General features: G+C 39.7%; 1 protein-coding gene across 1 annotated transcript in view; it reads right to left on the minus strand.

Moving 5' to 3' along the window:
- The window catches only part of FAM161A (FAM161 centrosomal protein A), a 43,712-nt gene that overhangs the window by 13,782 nt on the left and 6,138 nt on the right, over nt 1-23,792 (minus strand). The window contains exons 2-4 of the mRNA XM_053709317.1: nt 23,312-23,550; nt 19,165-20,328; nt 16,911-17,010 (exon numbers count right to left, since the gene is read on the minus strand). Of these exons, the coding sequence (XP_053565292.1) occupies nt 16,911-17,010; nt 19,165-20,328; nt 23,312-23,550 (1,503 nt within the window). The remainder of the gene's footprint in view (nt 1-16,910; nt 17,011-19,164; nt 20,329-23,311; nt 23,551-23,792) is intronic.

A 23,792-nucleotide genomic window follows, 5' to 3' on the forward strand; every position in this document is an offset into this window, starting at 1 on the left:
CGATTTTGTCACACCACGGCGGTGTCCGTGACGTCATCACCCTGAGCCATAGTCCGGCCCGGCATGAGAGTTGGAGCGGGTCGCTTGCATTGCCCTGTATGAGTATTCTGTCCCTTTAAAGGGACAGTCAACATCAGAATTGTTGTTGTTTAAAAAGATAGATAATCCCTTAATTACCGATTCCACAGTTTTGCATTACCAACACAGTTATAATAATTCACAGTTTTACCTCTGTAATTAACTTGTATCTAATCTGCAGACTGCCCCCCTTATTTCAGTTCTTTTGACAGACTTGCATTTTAGCCAATCAGTGCTCACTCCTCTGTAAATTCAAGTGCATGAGCTCAATTTTATCTATATGAAACACATGAACCTAACACCCTCTAATGGTGAAAACTGGTCAAAAATGCATTTACATTAGAGGCGGCCTTCAAGGTCTAAGAAATTAGCATATGAACCTCCTAGGTTAGCTTTCAACCTAAGAATACCAAAGAGAACAAAGCAAAATTGGTGATAAAAGTAAATTGGAAAGATTACACATAATAAGAATCCATGGACATGGAAATAATAATAACGAATAGACTTTTTCTTATATGTCAACCATGGCTACTTAACAAAATCATGGATCTCAGATTGGAGATTGTGCTTACTCAGATAAATGACCCATTTATTATCCAACATCCTTCTTCTCTTCCATATCTACTAGACCTCCCAGGCAGTTATAGATTCTCTGATTTCAATTCCAGGTTTTAAAGAGGCTATCTATTAGGGAAATACACCACTACAGATAAATAACAGGAGGGACGTAAATGTTTTCACTTTATGGGGTACCTTGAAAGCTTTAATTAGTGGATTTTTTTTTATATAAAGACCCAATCCAGACCTGTAAACAGTCCAGCACTTCGCTGGCACAGTTACATCAGTCTCTCTCGTTCACTCAAGGCTTTTCATTAAGGAAACGCTAGATCCCCAGATTAGCTTACGTACAGATACTGTTTAAGCATTCCTGCGAAGTCTAGAAAACCAAAGAGCACAAGATCAGCTCTGAAGTATCAATGTTTTTTCTACTCCAGGGGTATTAAGGCTGGTTATCGCTTAGCCAGAAAACTTTTAGAACAGACTCCACAGGCTGTATCCCTTATCTACAAGCCAGGGAATAAAATATTTACACACCCTAATGATATTGCGACCTATTACTCACAACTTTATAATTTGTGTTCCTCAAAAGGGAGATCCCCACCTAAGGTAGAATCTATCAGGTCCTTTTTCTCATCCCTTCATCCTTATTTAGCCTAAGAGCAAATTGACTTTCTGGGACTCCCCCTTTTACCGTGGAAGAGATTAGTTTGATTGGGCCATCTCTAAGCTGAATGATCATCTGGGGGTTGCCATGTTCCTTGTTCAAAAGGAGGATTGCCTGGTATTTCTGGCTAGACTGAGCTTGTTAGGTGGGATCAGGCTGATGTACTTCAGGAAAGATCTCCTCTGTGAAAAGCACAATTGGGCTAAATGAGCTGTTTATAGGTGTTAAACCTGCCATAGAACAAGCTACTGAGCTGCTGCTCGTTCCTGGTAGAGGGGCTTCTCTTTCTGTATGTACATCTTTACACTGAAGCATCGTGAATCTCAGGCCCAGATAGGTAAACTGATATTTTGTAGAAGAGATTTTTAGCTCAATTAATACTATTATTACTATGTGTCTTTACCTTGACTGGGCAAAAGGGGACTTTTCCCTGCAGAGTTTTTGAAGGTCTCTATCTTACCTTCTAAAACCTGGTAAGTCCCCAGATTGCCTGTGCGCACTTTTGGCCTATTTCCCTCCTGAACCTCGATGAATAGTATATGCCTAAATCTTAGCCAACCACCTGAAGAGTATTATCCCTTGTCTGGTTAATCCAGATCAAGTTGGCTTGACACTGGGATGCCAGGGCCCGATAATACCTGCAGGCTTCTGAATATTTTTATGGAAGCCTGTTGACTCAGTCAACACTGTGTAATGCTTTCTCTCGATGAAGAAAAGGCATTTGACCGAGCCCATTGGCTGTACATGGTTTTACATAAATTTAGATTTTCACAAATATTACACAATCTGGTTATCGCATTAAACTCCTCCCCCTCGGCAGTGGTAAATGGTTTGGGCTTCTGTTTCTCTAAGTGTACCATCACTAACAAAACATGACAGGGCCCCTATCACCTACTATTATTTACCTTAATAATGGAACCCTTGGTGGAAGGACATTAGATGCTGCCCGGCTAGTGAAGGGATTCCTTTTAATAATACTTTACAAAAGGTGGCACTGTTTCCTGATGATTTAACAATGTTTATTATCCAATCCTTCATCATCATCACTACCAGCCCTATTCTTTAAAATTCCAAAGAATTTTACCTCTCTCAAGCTTTTTAATATATCAAGCAGCAATTTGCCATTATGTTGGAGAGAATGTGGTAGAGTGGGCACCCCTGCACATAAAATCACATGCTCTATTGAATCATGAAAGAAAAACTAAATTTATGCTTACCTGATAAATTACTTTCTTTTACGATATGACGAGTCCACGGATTTCATCCTTACTTGTAGGATATTAACCTCCTGCTAACAGGAAGTGGCAAAGAGCACCACAGCAGAGCTGTATATATAGCCCCTCTCCTTCCCCTCCACCCTCCAGTCATTCGAAGAGAAAAGGAAAGCCTAAAAAGTGCAAAGGTGACTAAAGTTTTCAAAAAATAAAATAAACCTGTCTTAAAATAACAGGGAGGGCCGTGGACTCGTCATATCGTAAAAGAAAGTAATTTATCAGGTAAGCATAAATTTAGTTTTCTTTTACAAAGATATGACGAGTCCACGGATTTCATCCTTACTTGTGGGAAACCAATACCAAAGCAATAGGAAACGGAATGAAAGGGAGGGACAAGACAGGAACCTAAACGGAAGGCACCACTGCTTGAAGAACCTTTTCTCCCAAAGATAGCCTCAGAAGAAGCAAAAGTATCAAATTTGCAAAATTTGGAAAAAGTGTGAAGGGACGACCAAGTCGCAGCCTTACAAATCTGTTTCCACAGATGCATCGTTTTTAAAACCCCATGTGGAAGCCACAGCCCTAGTAAAATGAGCCGTAATTCTTACAGGAGGCTGCTGCCCAGCAGTCTCATATGCCAGGCGGATGATACTTCTCAGCCAAAAAGAGAGGGTAGCCGTAGCTTTATGACCCCTACGCTTTCCAGAATAAACAATGAATAATGAAGATGATTGACAGAAATCCTTAGTTGCCTGTAAGTAAAACTTTAAGGCACGGACCACGTCCAAGTTATGTAACAGACGCTCCTTCTTAGAAGAAGGATTAGGACACAAGGAAGGAACAACAATTTCTTGATTAATATTCTTATTCGAAACAACCTTAGGAAGGAACCCAGGTTTGGTACGTAAAACCACCTTATCAGAATGAAATATGAGATAAGGCGAATCACACTGTAATACTGAAAACTCAGAAGAACTCTTCGAGCAGAAGAAATCGCAACCAAAAACAGAACTTTCCAAGATAATAGTTTAATATCTATGGAATGCATAGGTTCAAACGGAACCCCTTGCAGAACTCGAAGAACTAAATTCAAACTCCAGGGAGGAGTAATGGGTCTAAATACAGGCTTAATTCTAGATAGAGCCTGACAAAAAGACTGAACATCTGATACATTTGCCAACGTTTGTGAAACAGAATTGACTAAACTGAAATTTGTTCCTTTAAGGGAACTTGCCTGATAACCCTTTCTCCAATCCTTCTTGGAGGAAAAGAACCAAAATCCTAGGAATCCTAAACTTTACTCCATGAGTAAACCCTTGGATTCACACCAATAAAGATATTTTACACCATATCTTATGATAGATCTTTCTAGTGACAGGCTTTTCTAGCCTGTATCAAAGTATTGATAACTGTAATCAGAGAATCTCGCTTCGATAAAATCAAGCGATCAAATCTCCATGCAGTCAGTTGCAGAGAAATTAGATTTGGATATTGGAAAAGGACCTTGAATGAGAATGTCCCCAACGGAAGTTTCCACGGTGGCAGAGAGTACATGTCCACTAGATCCGCATACCAAGTCCTGCGTGGCCATGCAGGCGCTATCAGGATCAACTGAAGCTCTCTCTGCTTGATTCGAGCAATCACGCGTGGGAGGAGAGGAATCGGCCAGAAACACATAAGCTAGGCTGACAACCAAGGTACTGCCAAGGCATCTATCAGTTCGGCCTGAAGGGATCCCTTGACCGGGATCCGTATCTTGGAAGCTTGGCATTCTGACGAGATGCCATCAAAATCCAATCCCGGTCTGCCCCATCTGAGAATCAATGAGGCAAATACCTCCGGGTGAAGTTCCCACTCCCCCGGATGAAAAGTCTGTCGACTTAGAAAGTCTGCTTCCCAGTTTCTCTACCCCTGGGATGTAGATCGCTGACAGATGACAAGAGTGGGCCTCTGACCAACTGATTATCTTGGATACTTCTATCATCGCTAAGGAACTCCTTGTTCCCCCCTGATGATTGACATATGCCACAGTCGTTATGTTGTCCGAAATGGAATCTGATGAATTTTGGCCGAAGCCAACTGAGTCCACGCCTGAAGCGTATTGAATATTGCTCTCAGTTCCAGAATATTGATTGGAAGTAGAGGCTCCACCTGAGTCCAAACACCCTCATTCCACTGACTGAGCATGCACAGTTGCAGTGGTCTGAGATGAAAGCGAGCAAATGGAACAATGTCCATTGCTGCTACCATTAATCCGATTACCTCCATACACTGAGCCCTGATGGCCGAGGAATGGACAGAAGTGCTCGGCAAGCATTGAAAATCTTTGATTTTCTGACCTCCATCAGAAAATACTTTCATGGCTACCGAGTCTATCAGAGTTCCCAAGAAAGGAACACTTGTCTGTGGAACAAGTAAACTCTTCTCTATGTTCACCTTCCAGCCGTGAGCTCTCAGAAAAGACAATACTGTGTCCGTGTGAGATTTTGTCAGATGATATGTTGACACCTGAATCAGAATATCGTCCAGACAAGGCGCCACCGCTATCCCCTTGCGGTCTGAGAACCGTCAAAGAGACCCTAGTACTTTTGTGAAGATTCTTGGCGCTGTGGCCAACCCGAAAGGAAGAGCCAACAAACTGATAATGTTTGTCCAAGAAGGCAAACCTTAGAAACCGATGATGATCTTTGCGGATTGGAATATGAAGGCAAGTATCCTTCAAATCCACGGTAGTCATATATTGACCCTCCTGGATCAATTGGCAAAATCGTTTGAATTGTCTCCATCTTGAATGATGGAACTCTTAGAAATTTGTTTAGACACTTGAGGTCCAAAAATGGGTCTGAACGTTCCCTCTTTTCTGGGGACCACAAATAGGTTTGAGTAAAACCCCTGTCCCTTTTCCAATTTTGGAACAGGACAGATTACTCCCATAGTAAAAAGGTATTTTACACAGCGCAAGAACGCCTCTCTCTTTATCTTGTTTGCAAATAATTTTGAAAGATGAAATCTTCCTCTTGGGAGAAAATCCTTGAATTCCAATTGATAACCGGGGTCACTATTTCTAATGCCCAGGAATCCTGAACATCTCTTGCCCAAGCAAAGAAAGAAAGTCTGACCCCTACTAGATCCGGTCCCGGATCGGGGGCCACCCTTCATGCTGCTTTTGTGGAAGAAGAAGCGGGGGTCCTCCTTTAAAGTTCCGAAAGAAACGAACATTATCTGTTTACACCTCATTTTAACCGACCTATCCTGAGGTAGGGGCATGGCCCTTACCTCCTGTATATCAGAAATTATATTCCTTCAATTCTGGCCCAAAAAGGGTCCACATCAGCAGGACCAAGATTTGAGCCACATTGCTCTACGTGCTAAAAGAGCAATCCTGCATTTTTGCCGCTAATTTTGCAATTTGAAAAGCAGCATCAGTAATAAAAGAATTAGCTAGCTTGAGAGCCTTAATTCTATCTAGAATGTCATCTAATGGAGTCTCAACCTTAAGAAACTCTTCTAGAGACTCAAACCAAAAAGCTGCTGCAGTAGTTGCTGGAACAATGCAAGCCGTAGGTTGTAAAAGAAATCCCTGATTAACAAATAATTTCTTTAGTAGACCCTCTAATTTCTTATCCATAGGATCCTTGAAAGCACAACTATCCTCAATGGGTATAGTAAGTATAGCTCCCTCTACCTTAGGGACCGTTTGCCATGAGTCCCGAATGGTACTCTGATATAGGAAACAATTTCTTAAAATTAGGAGAGGGAGAAAACGGTATACCTGGTCTATCCCATTCCTTACTAATAATTTCCGAAATTCTCTTAGGAACCGGAAAAACATCAGTGTAAGTAGGAACTTCCAAATATTTATCCATTTTACACAATTTCTCTGGAGGAATCACAATAGGATCTGTGACAAAAACCAATCTCGCCACGTGTACATTGGAGGGGCCTGTTATGGAACATTCTTTGGGCTGGAGGTACATGGGGCTTAAGGATACCCAGAGACTGCATGGAAATATGGAATTTTATATGCTGGACACCCCATGTACATTTCATAACTCTGTCTTATGTCTGTGTCACCCTGTATCCATAAATACAGGATGGGTACAGGGTGTGAGTGCCCCTTGTGGGAGCAATTGTGACTCTATAAGCCAAGTGGGCATAAAAGACTTTATAGCTAATAAGAACTGTTCCTATATTCTGTAATAAGATGTATTCTATGTATGTTTAAGATCTGATTGTGTCTCAGGAGTCTGTCTAGGTAAAACTGGGTTTTGTGTGATTATGTTAACTAGACTGCCCAACATCAGATTGTCTGAGTACTTAATATGTTAATCTGTTTTACCTGTGAATAGACAATTCTTAGAGGTTTGATGCATTGTTCATATGTTTGCTTTACTGTTTAAACCAATGCCCTCTGTAACCTGAAGCCAGGGTTATATTCAACCCCCCCATCTGGGGTCAAAACCTGTATAAATACTAGGCATTCAGCCTTTAATAAATACATTCTGTTTAAACCTGAAAACTGGCTGGTTTGTGAATTGCTGATTCCCTATGCAGGACGTTGTTCCCTGGTATTAACCCTTGGTATCCTGTTGGTAACCGTAACAGGATCACAATCATCCAGAGTCGCTAAAACCTCCCTAAGCAACAGGCGGAGGTGTTTAAGCTTAAATTTAAATGACATAGCATCCAAATCTGTCTGAGGCCAAAAACATTCCCTGAATCAGAAATTTCACCCTCAGACAGTAATTCCCTGATCCCCAACTCAGAGCACTGTAAGGGAACATCGGAAATAGCTAATAAAGCATCAGCGGATTCAGTATTTACATTAATACTTGACCTACTGCGTTTACCCTGCAACACTGGTAATTTAGACAATACCTCTGTAAGGGTAGTTGATATAACTGCAGCCATCTCCTGCAGAGTAAAGGAATTAGACGCACTAGAAGTACTAGGCGTCGCTTGTGTGGGGCATAAAAGGTTGTGACACTTGGGGGAGAATTGGATGGCATATCCTGATTCTGTCTATAAGATAGGGGGGCGCCCTAGAAATGATGATTAGTATAAATACTTAAATATGCAATGGGGAATACAATGGTAGAATAAATACTCCAGTGACTATGTAATATATATATAATGAGTTAGTGTGGAGTATATCTAAAGCTGATAAATACAAAACAGATCAATGTGACTCATAGAATTGTTAACACAGTTAATACATAAGAGATCCAGTTATGTAGGAACAAATATACAATAAATGAGTGGATTACAAAGGCTTTAGAAGATGGACTGGAAAGAGTTCAAGGCAGCAATCTGTAGGGGACCCGGCCTGGACCCTATAAGGATAATCTATAGACGAGAAGAGAGACAGATGCGCCACATGGCCCAATATTGTTTGTTCCACACAAAATAAATGATCAAGTGGTACTATATTGAACTCACAATCTAGGGAGCACTCCAATTCGTGCAGTGGGAGCAGTCTGGGATCTATGACAGTCACAAACAAAAGATGCAGCAGCATAAGTATTTTACCAATTTATTCTGGCACAAACAAAGTCCACAACGTTTCGGGTGTTACCCCTTAATCATGTGAATGGTTTCACATAATTAAGGGTTAACACCCGAAACGTTGTGGGACTTTGTTTTTGCCAGAATAAATTGGTAAAATACTTATGCTGCTGCATCTTTTGTTTGTATCCATTTGGGGGTTTGCAGGGAACCCTGCAGTGTGCATTGGGCATTTAAGGGTGCTGGACTTTGGACTGTTTGCTATCTATGACAGTCACCCAGCAGACCGGCCTCTTGGTATAGAGAAGGATCTTCTGTGATGGAGATACAAAAAGACACAAGGTGCCTATATGGCCTAGTACAGTCTTAACCCAAAGAGCAATAGTATGTATAGTATATATACTCACAATTTTTGTAGCATCTCCATTGATGCTAATCAAGCAGGAAGGGATCAATACAGTCACCCAACAGACTATGACGAGGCTTCCACAGGAAGCAATCGGCAAGAGTACAGTGGACCAAAAATAGATCCAAATAATACACGATAGCAAGTGTTTTTATATAAAAGTTGTAAACTTTACTTAAAAGGATAAAATCAAGCGACGCGTTTCTCAGCAACAAGTTGTTTCATCAGGCTTATAAAAAAACAGAATTTATGTTTACCTGATAAATTTCTTTCTCCAACGGTGTGTCCGGTCCACGGCTTCATCCTTACTTGTGGGATATTCTCTTCCCCTACAGGAAATGGCAAAGAGAGCACCCAGCAAGAGCTGTCCATATAGCTCCCACTCTGGCTCTGCCCCCCAGTCATTCGACCGACGGTTAGGAAAAAAAGGAGAAACTATAGGGTGCCGTGGTGACTGTAGTGTATAAAGAAAGAAATTTTTCAAACCTGGTTAAAAACCAGGGCGGGCTGTGGACCGGACACACCGTTGGAGAAAGAAATTTATCAGGTAAACATAAATTCTGTTTTCTCCAACATTGGGTGTGTCCGGTCCACGGCTTCATCCTTACTTGTGGGAACCAATACCAAAGCTTTAGGACACGGATGAAGGGAGGGAGCAAACCAGGTTACCTAAACGGAAGGCACCACGGCTTGCAAAACCTTTCTCCCAAAAATAGCCTCCCAAGATGCATAAGTATCGAATTTGTAAAATTTGGCAAAAGTATGCAGAGAAGACCAAGTCGCTGCCTTACAGATCTGATCAACAGAAGCCTCGTTCTTGAAAGCCCATGTGGAAGCCACAGCTCTAGTAGAATGAGCTGTAATTCGTTCAGGAGGCTGCCGTCCGGCAGTCTCATAAGCCAATCGGATGATGCTTTTCAGCCAAAAAGAAAGAGAGATAGCAGTAGCTTTCTGCCCTCTCCTCTTACCAGAATACACAACAAACAAAGATGATGTCTGTCTGAAATCCTTTGTTGCTTCTAAATAGAACTTTAAAGCATGGACCACATCTAGATTGTGTAACAAGCGTTCCTTCTTTGAAACTGGATTCGGACATAGAGAAGGAACAACAATTTCCTGGTTAATATTCCTGTTGGAAACGACCTTTGGAAGAAAACCAGGCTTGGTACGTAAAACTACCTTATCTGTATGGAATACCAGATAGGGAGAAGTACACTGCAAAGCAGATAATTCAGAAACTCTTCTAGCAGAAGAAATAGCAACCAAAAACAGAACTTTCCAAGATAGTAACTTAATATCTATGGAATGCATGGGTTCAAACGGAACCCCCTGAAGAACTGAAAGAACTAAATTTAGACTGCAAGGAGGAGTCATGGGTCTGTAAACAGGCTTGATTCTAACTAACGCCTGTACAAACGCCTGTACATCTGGCACTGCTGCCAGACATTTGTGTAACAAAACAGACAGAGCAGATATCTGTCCTTTTAAGGAACTAGCTGACAAACCTTTATCCAGACCTTCTTGGAGAAAGGAAAGTATCCTAGGAATTTTAATTTTACTCCAAGGGAATCCCTTGGATTCACACCAACGAATATATTTTTGCCATATCTTATGGTAAATCTTCCTAGTTACAGGTTTTCTGGCTTGAACCAGAGTATCTATGACTGTATCTGAAAACCCACGCTTAGATAGAATCAAGCGTTCAATTTCCAAGCAGTCAGTTGGAGAGAGACTAGATTTGGATGTTCGAACGGACCTTGTACTAGAAGATCCTGTCTCAAAGGTAGCTTCCATGGTGGAGCCGATGACATATACCAAGTCCTGCGTGGCCCACGCAGGGGCTATTAGAATCACAGAGGCCTGCTCCTGTTTGATCCTGGCTACAAGCCTGGGAAGGAGAGGGAACGAGGAAATACATAAGCTAGGTTGAATGACCAAGGCGCCACTAATGCATCCACCAGTGTCGCCTTGGGATCCCTGGATCTGGACCCGTATCGAAGAACCTTTGCGTTCTGGCGAGACGCCATCAGATCCATATCTGGAATGCCCCATAGATGAGTTAACTGGGCAAAAACCTCCGGGTGGAGTTCCCACTCCCCCGGATGAAAAGTCTGACGACTCAAATAATCCGCCTCCCAGTTGTCCACTCCTGGGATGTGAATTGCAGATAGGTGGCAGGAGTGATCCTCCGCCCATTTGATGATCTTGGATACCTCTCTCATCACTAAGGAACTCTTTGTTCCCCCCTGATGATTGATGTACGCTACAGTCGTCATGTTGTCCGACTGGAACCTTATGAATTTGGCCTTTGCTAGGTGAGGCCACGCCAGGAGCGCATTGAATATCGCTCTCAGTTCTAAAATGTTTATCGGGAGAAGAGACTCTTCTCGAGACCATAGACCTTGAGCTTTCAGAGAGTCCCAGACCACACCCCAGCCTAAGAGACTGGCGTCGGTCGTGACAATGACCCATTCTGGTCTGCGGAAACTCATTCCTTGAGACAGGTGATCGTGAGACAACCACCAGCGGAGAGAATCCCTGGTTACCTGGTCTACTTGAATCTGGGGAGACAAGTCTGCATAGTCCCCATTCCACTGATTGAGCATGCACAGTTGTAATGGTCTTAGATGAATTCGAGCAAAAGGAACTATGTCCATTGCTGCAACCATCAATCCTACTACTTCCATGCACTGAGCTATGGAAGGCTGAAGAATAGAGTGAAGAACTTGACAAGCGTTTAGAAGCTTTGACTTTCTGACTTCTGTCAGGAAGATCTTCATTTCTAAAGAATCTATTATTGTTCCCAAAAAGGGAACTCTTGTTGACGGAGACAGGGAACTCTTTTCTACGTTCACCTTCCACCCGTGAGATCTGAGAAAGGCTAGAACAATGTCTGTATGAGCCTTTGCTTTGGAAAGAGACGACGCTTGGATTAGAATGTCGTCTAGGTAAGGTGCTACAGCAATGCCCCTCGGTCGTAGAACCGCTAGAAGGGACCCTAGCACCTTTGTGAAGATTCTGGGAGCAGTGGCTAAACCGAACGGAAGAGCCACGAACTGGTAATGTTTGTCCATGAAGGCGAACCTCAGGAACTGATGATGATCTTTGTGGATAGGAATATGCAGGTAGGCATTCTTTAAGTCCACGGTAGTCATATATTGACCCTCCTGGATTCTTGGTAAAATTGTCCGAATGATGGAACTCTGAGGAATTTGTTTAGAATTTTTAGATCCAGAATTGGCCTGAAAGTTCCCTCTTTTTTGGGAACTACAAACAGGTTTGAATAAAAACCGCTGTTGGAAACTGGGTTTATCACTCCCATTTTTAATAGGTCTCCTACGCAATGTAAGAATGCCTGTCTCTTTATCTGGTCTGAAGATAAGCGAGACATGTGGAACCTTCCCCTTGGAGGAAGTTCCTTGAACTCTAGAAGATACCCCTGAGAGACTATTTCTAGTGCCCAGGGATCCTGAACGTCTCTTGCCCAAGCCTGAGTGAAGAGAGAAAGTCTGCCCCTACTAGATCCGGTCCCGGATCGGGGGCTACCCCTTCATGCTGACTTGGTAGCAGCAGCAGGCTTCTTGGCCTGTTTACCCTTGCAATGGTTTCCATGCTGGCTTAGGCTGGGAAAAGTTGCCTTCTTGTCTGGAGGCCGCAGAGTTAGGATTCGGTCCGTTCCTGAAATTGCGAAAGGAACGAAAATTAGATTTGTTCTTAGCCTTGAAAGGCCTATCCTGTGGGAGGGCATGTCCCTTTCCACCAGTAATGTCTGAAATAATCTCTTTCAATTCCGGCCCGAAAAGGGTCTTACCCTTGAAAGGAATATTAAGCAATTTATTCTTGGACGACACATCCGCCGACCAGGATTTCAGCCAAAGCGCTCTGCGCGCCACTATTGCAAACCCTGAATTTTTCGCCGCTAACTTAGCCAATTGGAAAGCGGCATCCAAAATAAAGGAATTAGTCAACTTTAGTGCGTGAATTCTGTCCATGACTTCATCATATGGAGTCTCTTTTTGGAGCAAATTTTCTAGTTCCTCGACCCAAAAATACGCTGCCGAGGTGACAGGAATAATGCACGAGATTGGTTGAAGTAGGAAGCCTTGCTGAACAAATATCTTTTTTTAGCAATCCTTCCAATTTTTTATCCATAGGATCTTTAAAAGCGCAACTGTCCTCAATAGGAATAGTTGTGCGCTTAGCTAACGTTGACACTGCCCCCTCAACCTTAGGAACCGTTTGCCATGCGTCCCTTCTGGGGTCAACAATGGGGAACATTTTCTTGAATATAGGAGGTGGAACAAAAGGTAAACCTGGCTTTTCCCACTCCTTAGTCACTATATCCGCCACCCGCTTGGGTATCGGAAAGGCATCAGCGTGCACTGGGACCTCTAAGAATTTGTCCATCTTGCACAATTTCTCTGGAATTACCAAAGAATCACAGTCATCAAGAGTAGTTAGGACCTCCTTAAGCAGGGCGCGGAGATGTTCTAACTTAAATTTAAATTTTACGACATCAGTGTCTGCCTGCTGAGAAACTTTTCCTGAATCAGAAATTTCCCCCTCAGACAGGCCCTCCCTCACTGCCAATTCAGATTGATGTGAGGGTATAACTGATAAATTGTCCTCAGCGCCAACCTGCTCATCTTCTGTATTTAAAACTGAGCTGTCGCGCTTTCTAGGGTAGGATGGCAGTTTGGATAACAGATTTGCTATTGAATTATCCATTACTGCTGTTAACTGTTGCATAGTAACAAGCATTGGCGCGCTAGATGTACTAGGTATCGCCTGCGCAGGCAAACTGGTGTTGACACAGAAGGAGAGGATGAGGAACTATCCCCACTACCTTCATTAGAAGAATCATCTTGGGCAATCTTATTCAATGTGGCAGTACTGTCCATACTTTGTTTGGACGCTATGACACAATTTGCACAAACATTAATTGGAGGAACCACCTTGGCTTTCATACACACAGAACATAAGCCATCTGAAGGTATAGACATGTTAGACAGAATTTGGCAGGCTAATAATGCAATAAAAGAGTTTTTAAAGAAAAGCGTTACTGTCCCTTTAAATAATAAACAGGCACACTTTATTTCTGATATATTGAAAAACAATGAAGGCAATGTCCGATTTTTCCAAAATTTTACCCCAGAGTCCTAATGCCCTGAAATTATTGCACACCAAGTTTCAAGACTTTAACCCTTAAAATGAGCAAACCGGAGCTATTTGTTCAATTAGTACACTACAATCACAGCCACAGCCTTGCTGCGGCTTTTTACCTTCCCTGTGAGTTATTCAGCAATGAAATAAACCTTCCAGAGTCCGTTTTAGGATGCCACAGGAAAGTAAACTGCGCAATTGAGGCGCGAAAACGGGGCCTCCTTCCTCTGCATACCAGAGTGAAGGGGCCTTTCTGACTGAAATAGCCGTCTAACTCAATGCCAGGCGATAAAAAACGTTCCCAAAGTGCTTTTAAGTGCACAAAACACTCTAAATGCCATTAAAATATGAAATAAAACAATCGATTTGGCCCACAATAGTGTCAACCAGTGTATAGCCCATTTGTAAGCCTTAATCTGTTATGAGTTTGAGAAAATGGCTTACTTACCCCTTAAGGGAAAAATGACAGTCTTCTACCATTAGCATGTCTTGTTAGAAATATGACTGATCATACCTTGAGCAGAAAAGTCTGCAAACTGTTCCCCCCAACTGAAGTTCTCTGGGCTCAACAGTCCTGCGTGGGAACAGCAATTGATTTTAGTTACTGCTGCTAAAATCATACTCCTCTTTAAACAGAACTCTTCATCCTTTTCTGTTTTAGAGTAAATAGTACAAACCGGCACTATTTTAAAATAACAAACTCTTGATAGAAGAATAAAAAACTACAACTAACACCACATACTCTTTACCATCCCCGTGGAGATGCTACTTGTTCAGAGCGGCAAAGAGAATGACTGGGGGGCAGAGCCAGAGGGGGAGCTATATGGACAGCTCTTGCTGGGTGCTCTCTTTGCCATTTCCTGTAGGGGAAGAGAATATCCCACAAGTAAGGATGAAGCCGTGGACCGGACACATCAATGTTGGAGAAATGACTAAAACACTTGCTATATATAATCCACAATTTGTATCAACATAATTAGCAACACCTGTAGTGGGAGTGGCTGAAGGCAACTCCCTCCTAGTAGAGCCTATCAACATTCAATATGTTATAATGACAAATGTAATTGAAAATAAACTTATATATTAGTATTGTGCTTATATATAGATGTGCTTATACTAATATATAAGTTTATTTTCAATTACATTTGTCATTATAACATATTGAATGTTGATAGGCTCTACTAGGAGGGAGTTGCCTTCAGCCACTCCCACTACAGGTGTTGCTAATTATGTTGATACAAATTGTGGGTTATATATAGCAAGTGTTTTAGTCATTTTTTTATAAGCCTGATGAAACAGCTTGTTGCTGAAAAACGCGTCGCTTGATTTTATCCTTTTAAGTAAAGTTTACAACTTTTATATAAAAACACTTGCTATCGTGTATTATTTGGATCTATTTTTGGTCCACTGGACTCTTGCTGATTGCCTTCTGTGGAAGCCTTGTCATAGTCTGTTGGGTGACTGTATTGATCCCTTCCTGCTTGATTAGCATCAATGGAGATGCTACAAAAATTGTGAGTATATATATACTATACATACTAGTGCTCTTTGGGTTAAGACTGTACTAGGCCATATAGGCACCTTGTGTCTTTTTGTATCTCCATCACAGAAGATCCTTCTCTATACCAAGAGGCCGGTCTGCTGGGTGACTGTCATAGATCCCAGACTGCTCCCACTGCACTAATTGGAGTGCTCCCTAGATTGTGAGTTCAATATAGTACCACTTGATGATTTATTTTGTGTGGAACAAACAATATTGGGCCATGTGGCGCATCTGTCTCTCTTCTCGTCTATAGAATATCCTGATTCTCTTCAGATTGAGAATCATCCCTAGGCAGACTTACTTTATTTAAAATATGCTTTTTACATTGTAAAGCCCTTTCAGTACAAAAGTTACACAATGTTAGAGGGGGTTGCACAATAGCTTCTAAACACATAGAACAATGAGAAACCTCAATGTCAGACATGTTGAATAGACTAGTAATACCACAAAAGTTGTTTAAACACTTATTTATAGCATAAAATAAACATTAGAAAAAACGTGTACTGTGCCTTTAAGAAAAGAAAAAGTGAACAATTTTTCCAAAATGCACAAAAAACGTTAAATTATTCCCAAATTTATCTTAATATCGTTGGTTAATCCAAAAATTACTGCACCCAGAAGCAAGTGCAGAAATAAGGTTTTAGAAGTACTTATATCAAAATGTAGTCAAAAGATAGATAAAAATACACTCTGCACCTTGCCACAGCTCTGCTGTGGCGCCTACCTGCCCCCAGGGTACTTCGAATCAAGTTTCCAACCCTTCAGACCAGCTACACAGTCCAGGAGCCACTGAGTTACTGTTTGCTGCTGCTAAGCCTGAAGAAATTGCGCCAAAATAGGCTCCGCCCCTTAAGGGCAAAAGTCAGAGTAGGCCCAAACAACACCACATGGAAATGTAGTTTTGCACTAAAGTAAAAATACACACACAATATAACCCTCAAGCATAAAACCAATAAGTTTTAAGTGCCAAAAATAAAAAACATAAAACATTGTTTTTTTATATTGTCTCCCATGTCACATAATGCCCAAATATCAACTAATGATAAATATAAAATAGGGACTCCAGTAACACCCCTCTTATTAAAATAGGTTTTACTGATTACCCCATTCCCATAGAGGGAAATAATGCCAGCCAGTTCTGATACACCAAGTCTCCTCCGAAAAAAAGGCTGCACATACCTTAATGCTGCTTGTAGCATGAAACCGGTCTCCACACTGAAGATGTCTCATGGTTACCTTCAGAAGTCTTGTGGGAACCAGCGTGGATCTTAGTTACAAATGCTAAGATCATCAAATCTCAGGGCAGAAATCTTCTTCCATATCCCCCTGAGGAAAATAGTATGCACCGGTACCATTTAAAATAAAAAACTTCTTGATTGAAGAAACTAAAACTAACACCTCACTTTACCACTTCCTAGTATAACACAAGCAAAGAGAATGACTGGGGGTGGAGGTGAAGGGGCTATATACAGCTCTGCTGTGGTGCTCTTTGCCACTTCCTGTTAGCAGGAGGTTAATATCCCACAAGGATGAAATCCGTGGACTCGTCATATCTTTGTAAAATAAATTGGGTTTCATGTCCCTTTAATACATTAGTGCTATCAGGGAATATAGGAATTTTCTAGAGATTTGGCTCACTGAAGAGTTCAAAGAGTTGTTTAAATTAGTAATACATTTAGGCTTATGGCTAGAATTGTTCATGTATAAAAAAGTAAATAATATGAAATGGAAATATAAACAGAATAAATAAGAAATCTGAAAGACAATAAAACAAACCTGCATTGCTCTCTCAAATAGTAATGGTTTCCGGCTCACTCGCTCTTCCATTGCTACCAAGTCCTCCAGATACTGCTTTGTTTTCTGCTTTTCATGATTTCTGTTAAAATGCAATATTCAGTGAATATTCTAATCATTCAAGCACCCACTGGAACTTGTAGAAAACTGTGTAAGACTTCATAAGCAAGAAAACATCACATAACTGTTAGTAATTAAAAAAAAAGTAATGTACTCCTATAAATGAACACATCAAAAGGCAATTCCAAATGCCACAAAAACAATAGCCTATTTTGGCATAATGCAGCACCTCTCCATTGCTAAACGTATATATTCAGTTAATCAAAGAAACAAAGCCCTTTCTTATAAACTGTTATCTGCTAGACACAAAGAAACAACATACAGCACTGACAATATACAAAGCAAAATTGGTGATAAAAGTAAATTGGAAAATTGTTTAAAATGACATGCTCTATCTGAATCATGAAAGGTTTTTTTTGGCCTAGGCTGTCCCTTTAAATAAAATCTATTTGTAGATAGTATGTGCTATTTGCGTCCTTGCATCACAATAATTCAGTTTTGGACTTGCACTAAACTGCAGCTTGTGCCTTATAAAGACAAACGTTCTGTTCCAGCCCATAATTATAGTGAATATGGCATAGTAATATCAAGCAATAAAGTGAATGGAAGCCCCAAGCTATTAACAGCACTTCTTCCTTAGAATTGATCTATTTATAAAGTATTTGGGGAGTGGGATATGTGTGTGAGTGAGGCAGAATGTGAGCTCTGTATTGTTATATATATCTTAGCTGAGAGCTTGTAAGTGAGTGCTGGGTTTTCTCTGTGTGTTGTATTAATTTGTTTTGTAATTTTCCCTATGGTTCTTGCACCCAGACCTGTCTGGGGTTAACTGCCTGTGGCTCTGGGGACAGCACAGCTTCCTGTGAGTGCCAGTGGCACCCAGGGCTGAGCATGTTGCAGGGTCATGGGATGTGTACCCGGTCCGGTATGAGAGTGCAGTTCCCTTCCGTGTTTTGTATATGTCTATGGTGATTACATAAGCCTGTGCACCCTTCCCTTGTTCCCAGTTTGTTTGGATTTGAAAGCTTGCATTGTGTGGCTGTTTTAGGGTCCCAGGTATTGGAAAGGACCTTGACGAGGTACCTGGGCTTGTCCCATTTGGCCAGATGCGATAACTAACCTTTCCATTTTTGCTTTTAAATCTTAGCTGAGAGCTTGTAAGTGAGTGCTGGGTTTTCTCTGTGTGTTTATATATATATATATATATAATGTGTGTGTGTGAATGAGTGTTAATTTATGTGTGTATAAATGTGTGTGTGTAAATTTGTATGCATTTATGTGTGTGTAAATAGGTATGTGAATATGTACGTAGGTGTGAGTGCGTCCTCTAATAGGATATGGTGTATAGTACCGGGGGGGGGGGGGGGTCAGCAGAGCTCCAACATTCTTTGGCCACATAAAATGTTGGTAGGTATATTATAATGGGAACTAAGCTATCATTGACAGATGTCCATACTTGTCCAAAAGTTATACGCAAAAGTTAATTAAAAAGAGGTATTACCTCAACTCTTTTAATTTGCTTTTAGATATATTGGCTACACTTTGATTAGAATCAAAAGCTTTAGCCATGGAGCGTATACGTTTTGTCAGAAGTTTCTCTTTTTGCTTCCGATATGCTCTTCTTTTTCTTTGATCTGCATCCAATTTTTCCTTTTCGTCAAGAGTTTTCCTGAGTGGGAATACAGACCGACTCAAAATTTGATTGAAAAGGAATCTAGGGATTTGCCAGGGTCAGTGAAAGGAAAGGCGGAATCGTAAGGTACAACATATTCTCTTCTACACTACACACCTACTAGCTAGATTGGTTGGGGTTTGTGCTTGTATTTTAAAGGTGCATTCACTGCTTTTAGTGGTTTGTATAATCTTATATGGATTTTGGAATTCCATTATTTCAATTCAATTGGTCATATTACGTTTCCCCTAATTACTATAAAAAAACAAAAAACTGTGAGCTTCAGCAGCCCACATTACCAATAAAGGTATGTGCCGATATAGACGCTGATTTTTTTTAATAGTACATATAAGTAACTGATATTGTTATATTTAGACAAATCAGCTAGCTCAGTAGTCACTAGGCTTTAAGGATAGACTTCTAAATACAATATGTTTTATTAGATAAGTTCATAAGCATATATGCACCTTTATTAACAGGCATGGCCAGACATTTGCAATTTACCTGATTGCTTGCTGTCTTCTTTTTGAAGATTCTGTTGATCTAGGAGTTGGTGCTTCTTCACATGGTGACAAGTGAACACCATATGGCTTTATTTGTTCCTGGTGTCTTGGAGATCTATATGGCCAGCGAGTTTCCTTTAACTGCTCTTCATCCACTTCAATGTCCCTGAGAATTTTCTCTTTATGAGATGCAATTTGTCCTGTACGAAGATGAAAAGAATCACAAATAGTAACATGCCTGGCTTTTTTATTTTTTAAAATCTGTTCCTCTTGCTTCTGATGCAGTGCTTTAAAGTTTGGAATACAAGTGTTAATATTTGGCTTGTGTTTTTGTTCATCTTTTGGAATGTAGCATTTCAGTTTGGTATTTCCCATGCTGGCTTTTGGGGCCAGCATTGCAGTTGGATAAGAAGAGCTACATAAGAGTTCTTGTGCTCTCATGTGTGTTCTGATCCCTCGATACAACTCTTCCTCTTTAGATCTTTCACTGGCGGTGCTTCCATAAATAAACTTGGGCACAGGTTTTGCTTTAAAATGGCTACTACTTTTTACAGAAGCTGGAAGTTTCATGAGCTGAAACTTTCTAAATTCTTTCTTACGTTCCTCTCTCTCAATAAACTGGAAGGGCTTCTGAGAAGCTAGTAAAATCTCCTTGCTCCGTTCCTTCACAAACCTTCGCCTCTCCTCATTTCTCTCTACTATTTCATGGTAAAGTGGAAGAAACACAGAAGCTGGGACAGGATTGGCCCTGAACTTCTTCTGACATTCTGCTTCTTCTTCTAATTTCTTTTTTAGAAAAAGGTTATCAAGTTCAATCTCAGACTTTGACTTGGCATTCATCTCTTTTTTCTTGGTTTCTCGAGTCATCATACTGAAAGGTTGAGGAATGGTAATTTTATGTGACCATTCTTTGGACTTTTTTCTCCTAGCTTTTCCTTTGGTGTAGGTGTCTAACTCAAGGTTTTTTATATAATCATCAACTGAAAATCCGTTCCACATCTGACCAATTCTCTCTCTTGCGGATGACACACTTTCTGAATCACTGCTATGTTCTTCATCTGTCAATTCAATCCTAGATGAGTCGGACAAACCCGAAGAAACATTACCAGTGTAGTCTGGTTTCAAAAAGCACTTGTCAAATTCAACTGGCTGCTCCCATGCTGACCTAAAAGATGAAAAAATGGTTTAAACAAATTTAAAGAGTGCCATCATAATTAAAAACAAAAAAACAACATGCTATTTCAGGTCACCTGTGGGTTTTTTTTTTTTTTTTAAATGAATCTATGTTGGGGATATTGGAAGATTAGAACTTCTACAATTAGTCGTGGGAATAAAATGTCCTTCTTGAATAAGAATGACAACACATTACCATCATCTGCAAGGGGAAGTAAAATAAACAAAATTCAACTGTTAGAACATTTTCCAATTCACTTGTGTTAAATTTATTTTTGTTCTCTTTGTATCTTTCATTGAAAAGTAAACCTAGGTAGATTTAGGAGCGTGTATTTCAGCACTCTATGGCAGCAGTGTTTACTACATGCCTCAAAGGTTGCTGCAAACACTGCTAAAGACATGTACATGCACATTACTAAGCTCTTAAAAACATTCCAAGGTTTACTTTTCAACAAAGGATACCAAGAAATTTGATAAAAGCAGTAAATAAGAACTTTTTTAAAAAAAAAAATAACATGCTCTATGTGAATCATGCAAGCTTAATTTTAACTTCACTGTGTCTGTAAATATTTTAATTCAGCTAATTCGTTGCATAATTAGCCATTGTTTTTAATACATGGATAAAGAATGCTAGATTTGTATTTTGGCAATGCCAAATGTGGAATCATAAAGTGCTTAATTGAAATATTTAAGAAATAATGACTATGCACACTATAGAAAATGACACACACTATAAAGTCACTTTTGTTTTGAATTCTGCATTTTTTTGTTGTTGTTTTTTTTTTGGGTCATTGTTGGGTATTTCTGAAAAATAAAATGAATTCCCAAATGTACAGTACTTCTGCTTAAAAAAGTTATGATTAATGTCAGTAAATTAAAACAAAACCACAAACTGATGTTAAAATGCAACAAATACCTAACAACTTTAAAGGGACAGTCAAGTTTCGAAACAACTTTAAAAGGGACAGTTTCAAATAGGGCATGTAATTTTAAACAACTTTCTAATTTACTTTCATCACCAATTTTGCTTTGTTCTCTTGGTATTCTTAGTTGAAAGCTAAACCTAGGAAGGCTCATATGATAATTTCTAAGCCCTTGAAGGCCGCCTCTTATTACATGTTTTTTTATTTGCTTTTAGCAACAGGGTGGAGCTAGTTCATGTGAGCCATATAGATAACATTGTGATCACGCCCATGGCTTGTGCTAGACACTGCACTAATTGGCTAAAATGAAAGTCAATAGATAATAAATAAAAGTCATGTGATCAGGGGGCTGTCAGAAGATGCTTAGATACAAGTTAATTACAGAGGTAAAACGTGTATTATTATAACTGTGTTTGTTATGCAAAACTGGGGAATGAGTAATAAAGGCATTATCTATCTTTTAAAACAACAAAAATTCTGGTTTTGACTGTCCCTTTAACACTGGGATGGAAAATGGCTTAGCAATAAAGGTGCTTAAAAGAACAGAGTATTTTTTTTCCTTGTTACATTTAGAATGCTTTAGATTCCAGTAAAACAAAATATTTTTTTGTTTTTATGTAGTGAAGACATTAAAGTTCTGAAAGTTATCCTTCCTGTGTTATAATGTGCCCCCTGCTGGTGGTGCAGTGTATGGCAGCCTGGCTACCTCTGATCTCTCCACTATAGCTACAGCCCACTGCCAGTGAATCTCTGCTTATTTATTTAGTTCTTACCTGCTCGTTTGGGACACAGTTCCTCTAAACCTGAGATCTGCACACACCTCTTCTATTTAAATATGTATTTGCTGTAAATATGTGCTTATTTGACAGGGCTAAAATATTACTAAGAACAGTGTTTTTTTTTTTTAAATATCAACATTTTTAAACTCTTATTTTATTACAAAAAATCTAGATAATAGCACCAATTAAGGGCCAGATTATGAAGTTGAAAGTAAATGCGAACTTGTGAGTGCAATCACGATTTACACTAGAATAAAATTACCATGACCTCAGAGCTCTGGTTAACGGTTTCACAAAACAAAAAAGTGTCACAAAACAAATAAAAAATACATTACAAAGTACAGTTACACTCATAATAACATCATCTAGTAAAAAGTATTCAAGAAAAGTATTGCACACAAAAGATATGAGATTGCAGGTGTTAGAAAAAAGAGAGCTGCAAATGGTTTGAAAATAGAGATGATACATACATATGTCATATATATATGAGTACACATGTATTTGTGTAAATATGTATTTACGCACACACATAAACACATATGTACACACATATAGACATATATTTAAGTGCATTTGAGCCCTTTGTAAAAGCATATTTATGCAATATTAATATTTAATTAAGGTTTTAACTATGTATTTACTGTAAATATTTCACATTCCAATGTTCTGCACATAGCAGAATATGTTTTATATATTTAAATATATATATATATATATAAATGTAAGTGTGTGTATGTATACATCTATATATAATATGTAGAAAAATTTATTTATGAATAAATAGAACACTTGAAAAATATGCGTTCAGGTAAGCGCGAGAGTGGGCTGTTAGTTTTTTCTCTCCATTGACTTCTATGGGGGAGTAGGCTATCGCATGCGCAATATTCTAACTTTGACTTTTTCTGCGCATTGGGTTAGTGTGCAAACAATATCTTTTTGCTTTCAACTTGTTATACGAGCACATCCCGACATGCAAAAAGTTTACTTCTATCGCTGTTAGCATGCGAACGAAAGAGCTAAATAGCACTCCATACATTCTCTGGCCCTGATTGGAAATGTTATGCTCTACACTCTATGATGTATCACTCAGTGTTTGTAAGTACTGTGCAAATGTGTTTAACAAATGAATAGTACTTTCTGCTTCACTTGTAGGTGGGACAAAATAGGTATAACTGATTTATGAAGATGCTTCTCATATAAATACTAAACTGGTGCCAACGAAATAGACTGATAAAAAAAATGCAAACAACACTAAATAATAATTGTTGCTCACCTGACTACGTCACACCTCTGTTCAGTGTTTATACTCTGCACACCTTTCAGGTATAATTTATTTTCGTACATTTTTTGCAAATCATCCATGCTATGTAGATGAGCATTTTTTAGTCTCTCAAGCTGCATATAATATCCTGTGTCTGAGTCACATATCTTAGAGATGTCCAAAACCCAATTTTTACACTTCCAGTTCTTGCTATGCTCCTCATCGCTGCTGTCTTCAGAATCCTGATAATCCTGGTCAAATGATAATGAAAAACAGAATAACTATTACAAATAGCTACAGATATTATCCTTAAATGTCAAAGCAAAGATGCTGCATTAATTGTGGAGAATACAATTTACATTATATTATGTTGCTTGTGATTTTATAAGTTATCATATTCTGATTAGAAGTCTAGTTTGCAAAATCTAGCTGATCTCTTTAGCCCAATGTTTCTCAATCTCAGCACATTCCTGTGCAGCTCTAAATAAGGACA

Source organism: Bombina bombina, chromosome 4 (assembly GCF_027579735.1).
Source record: "Bombina bombina isolate aBomBom1 chromosome 4, aBomBom1.pri, whole genome shotgun sequence".
Taxonomy (NCBI): domain Eukaryota; kingdom Metazoa; phylum Chordata; class Amphibia; order Anura; family Bombinatoridae; genus Bombina; species Bombina bombina.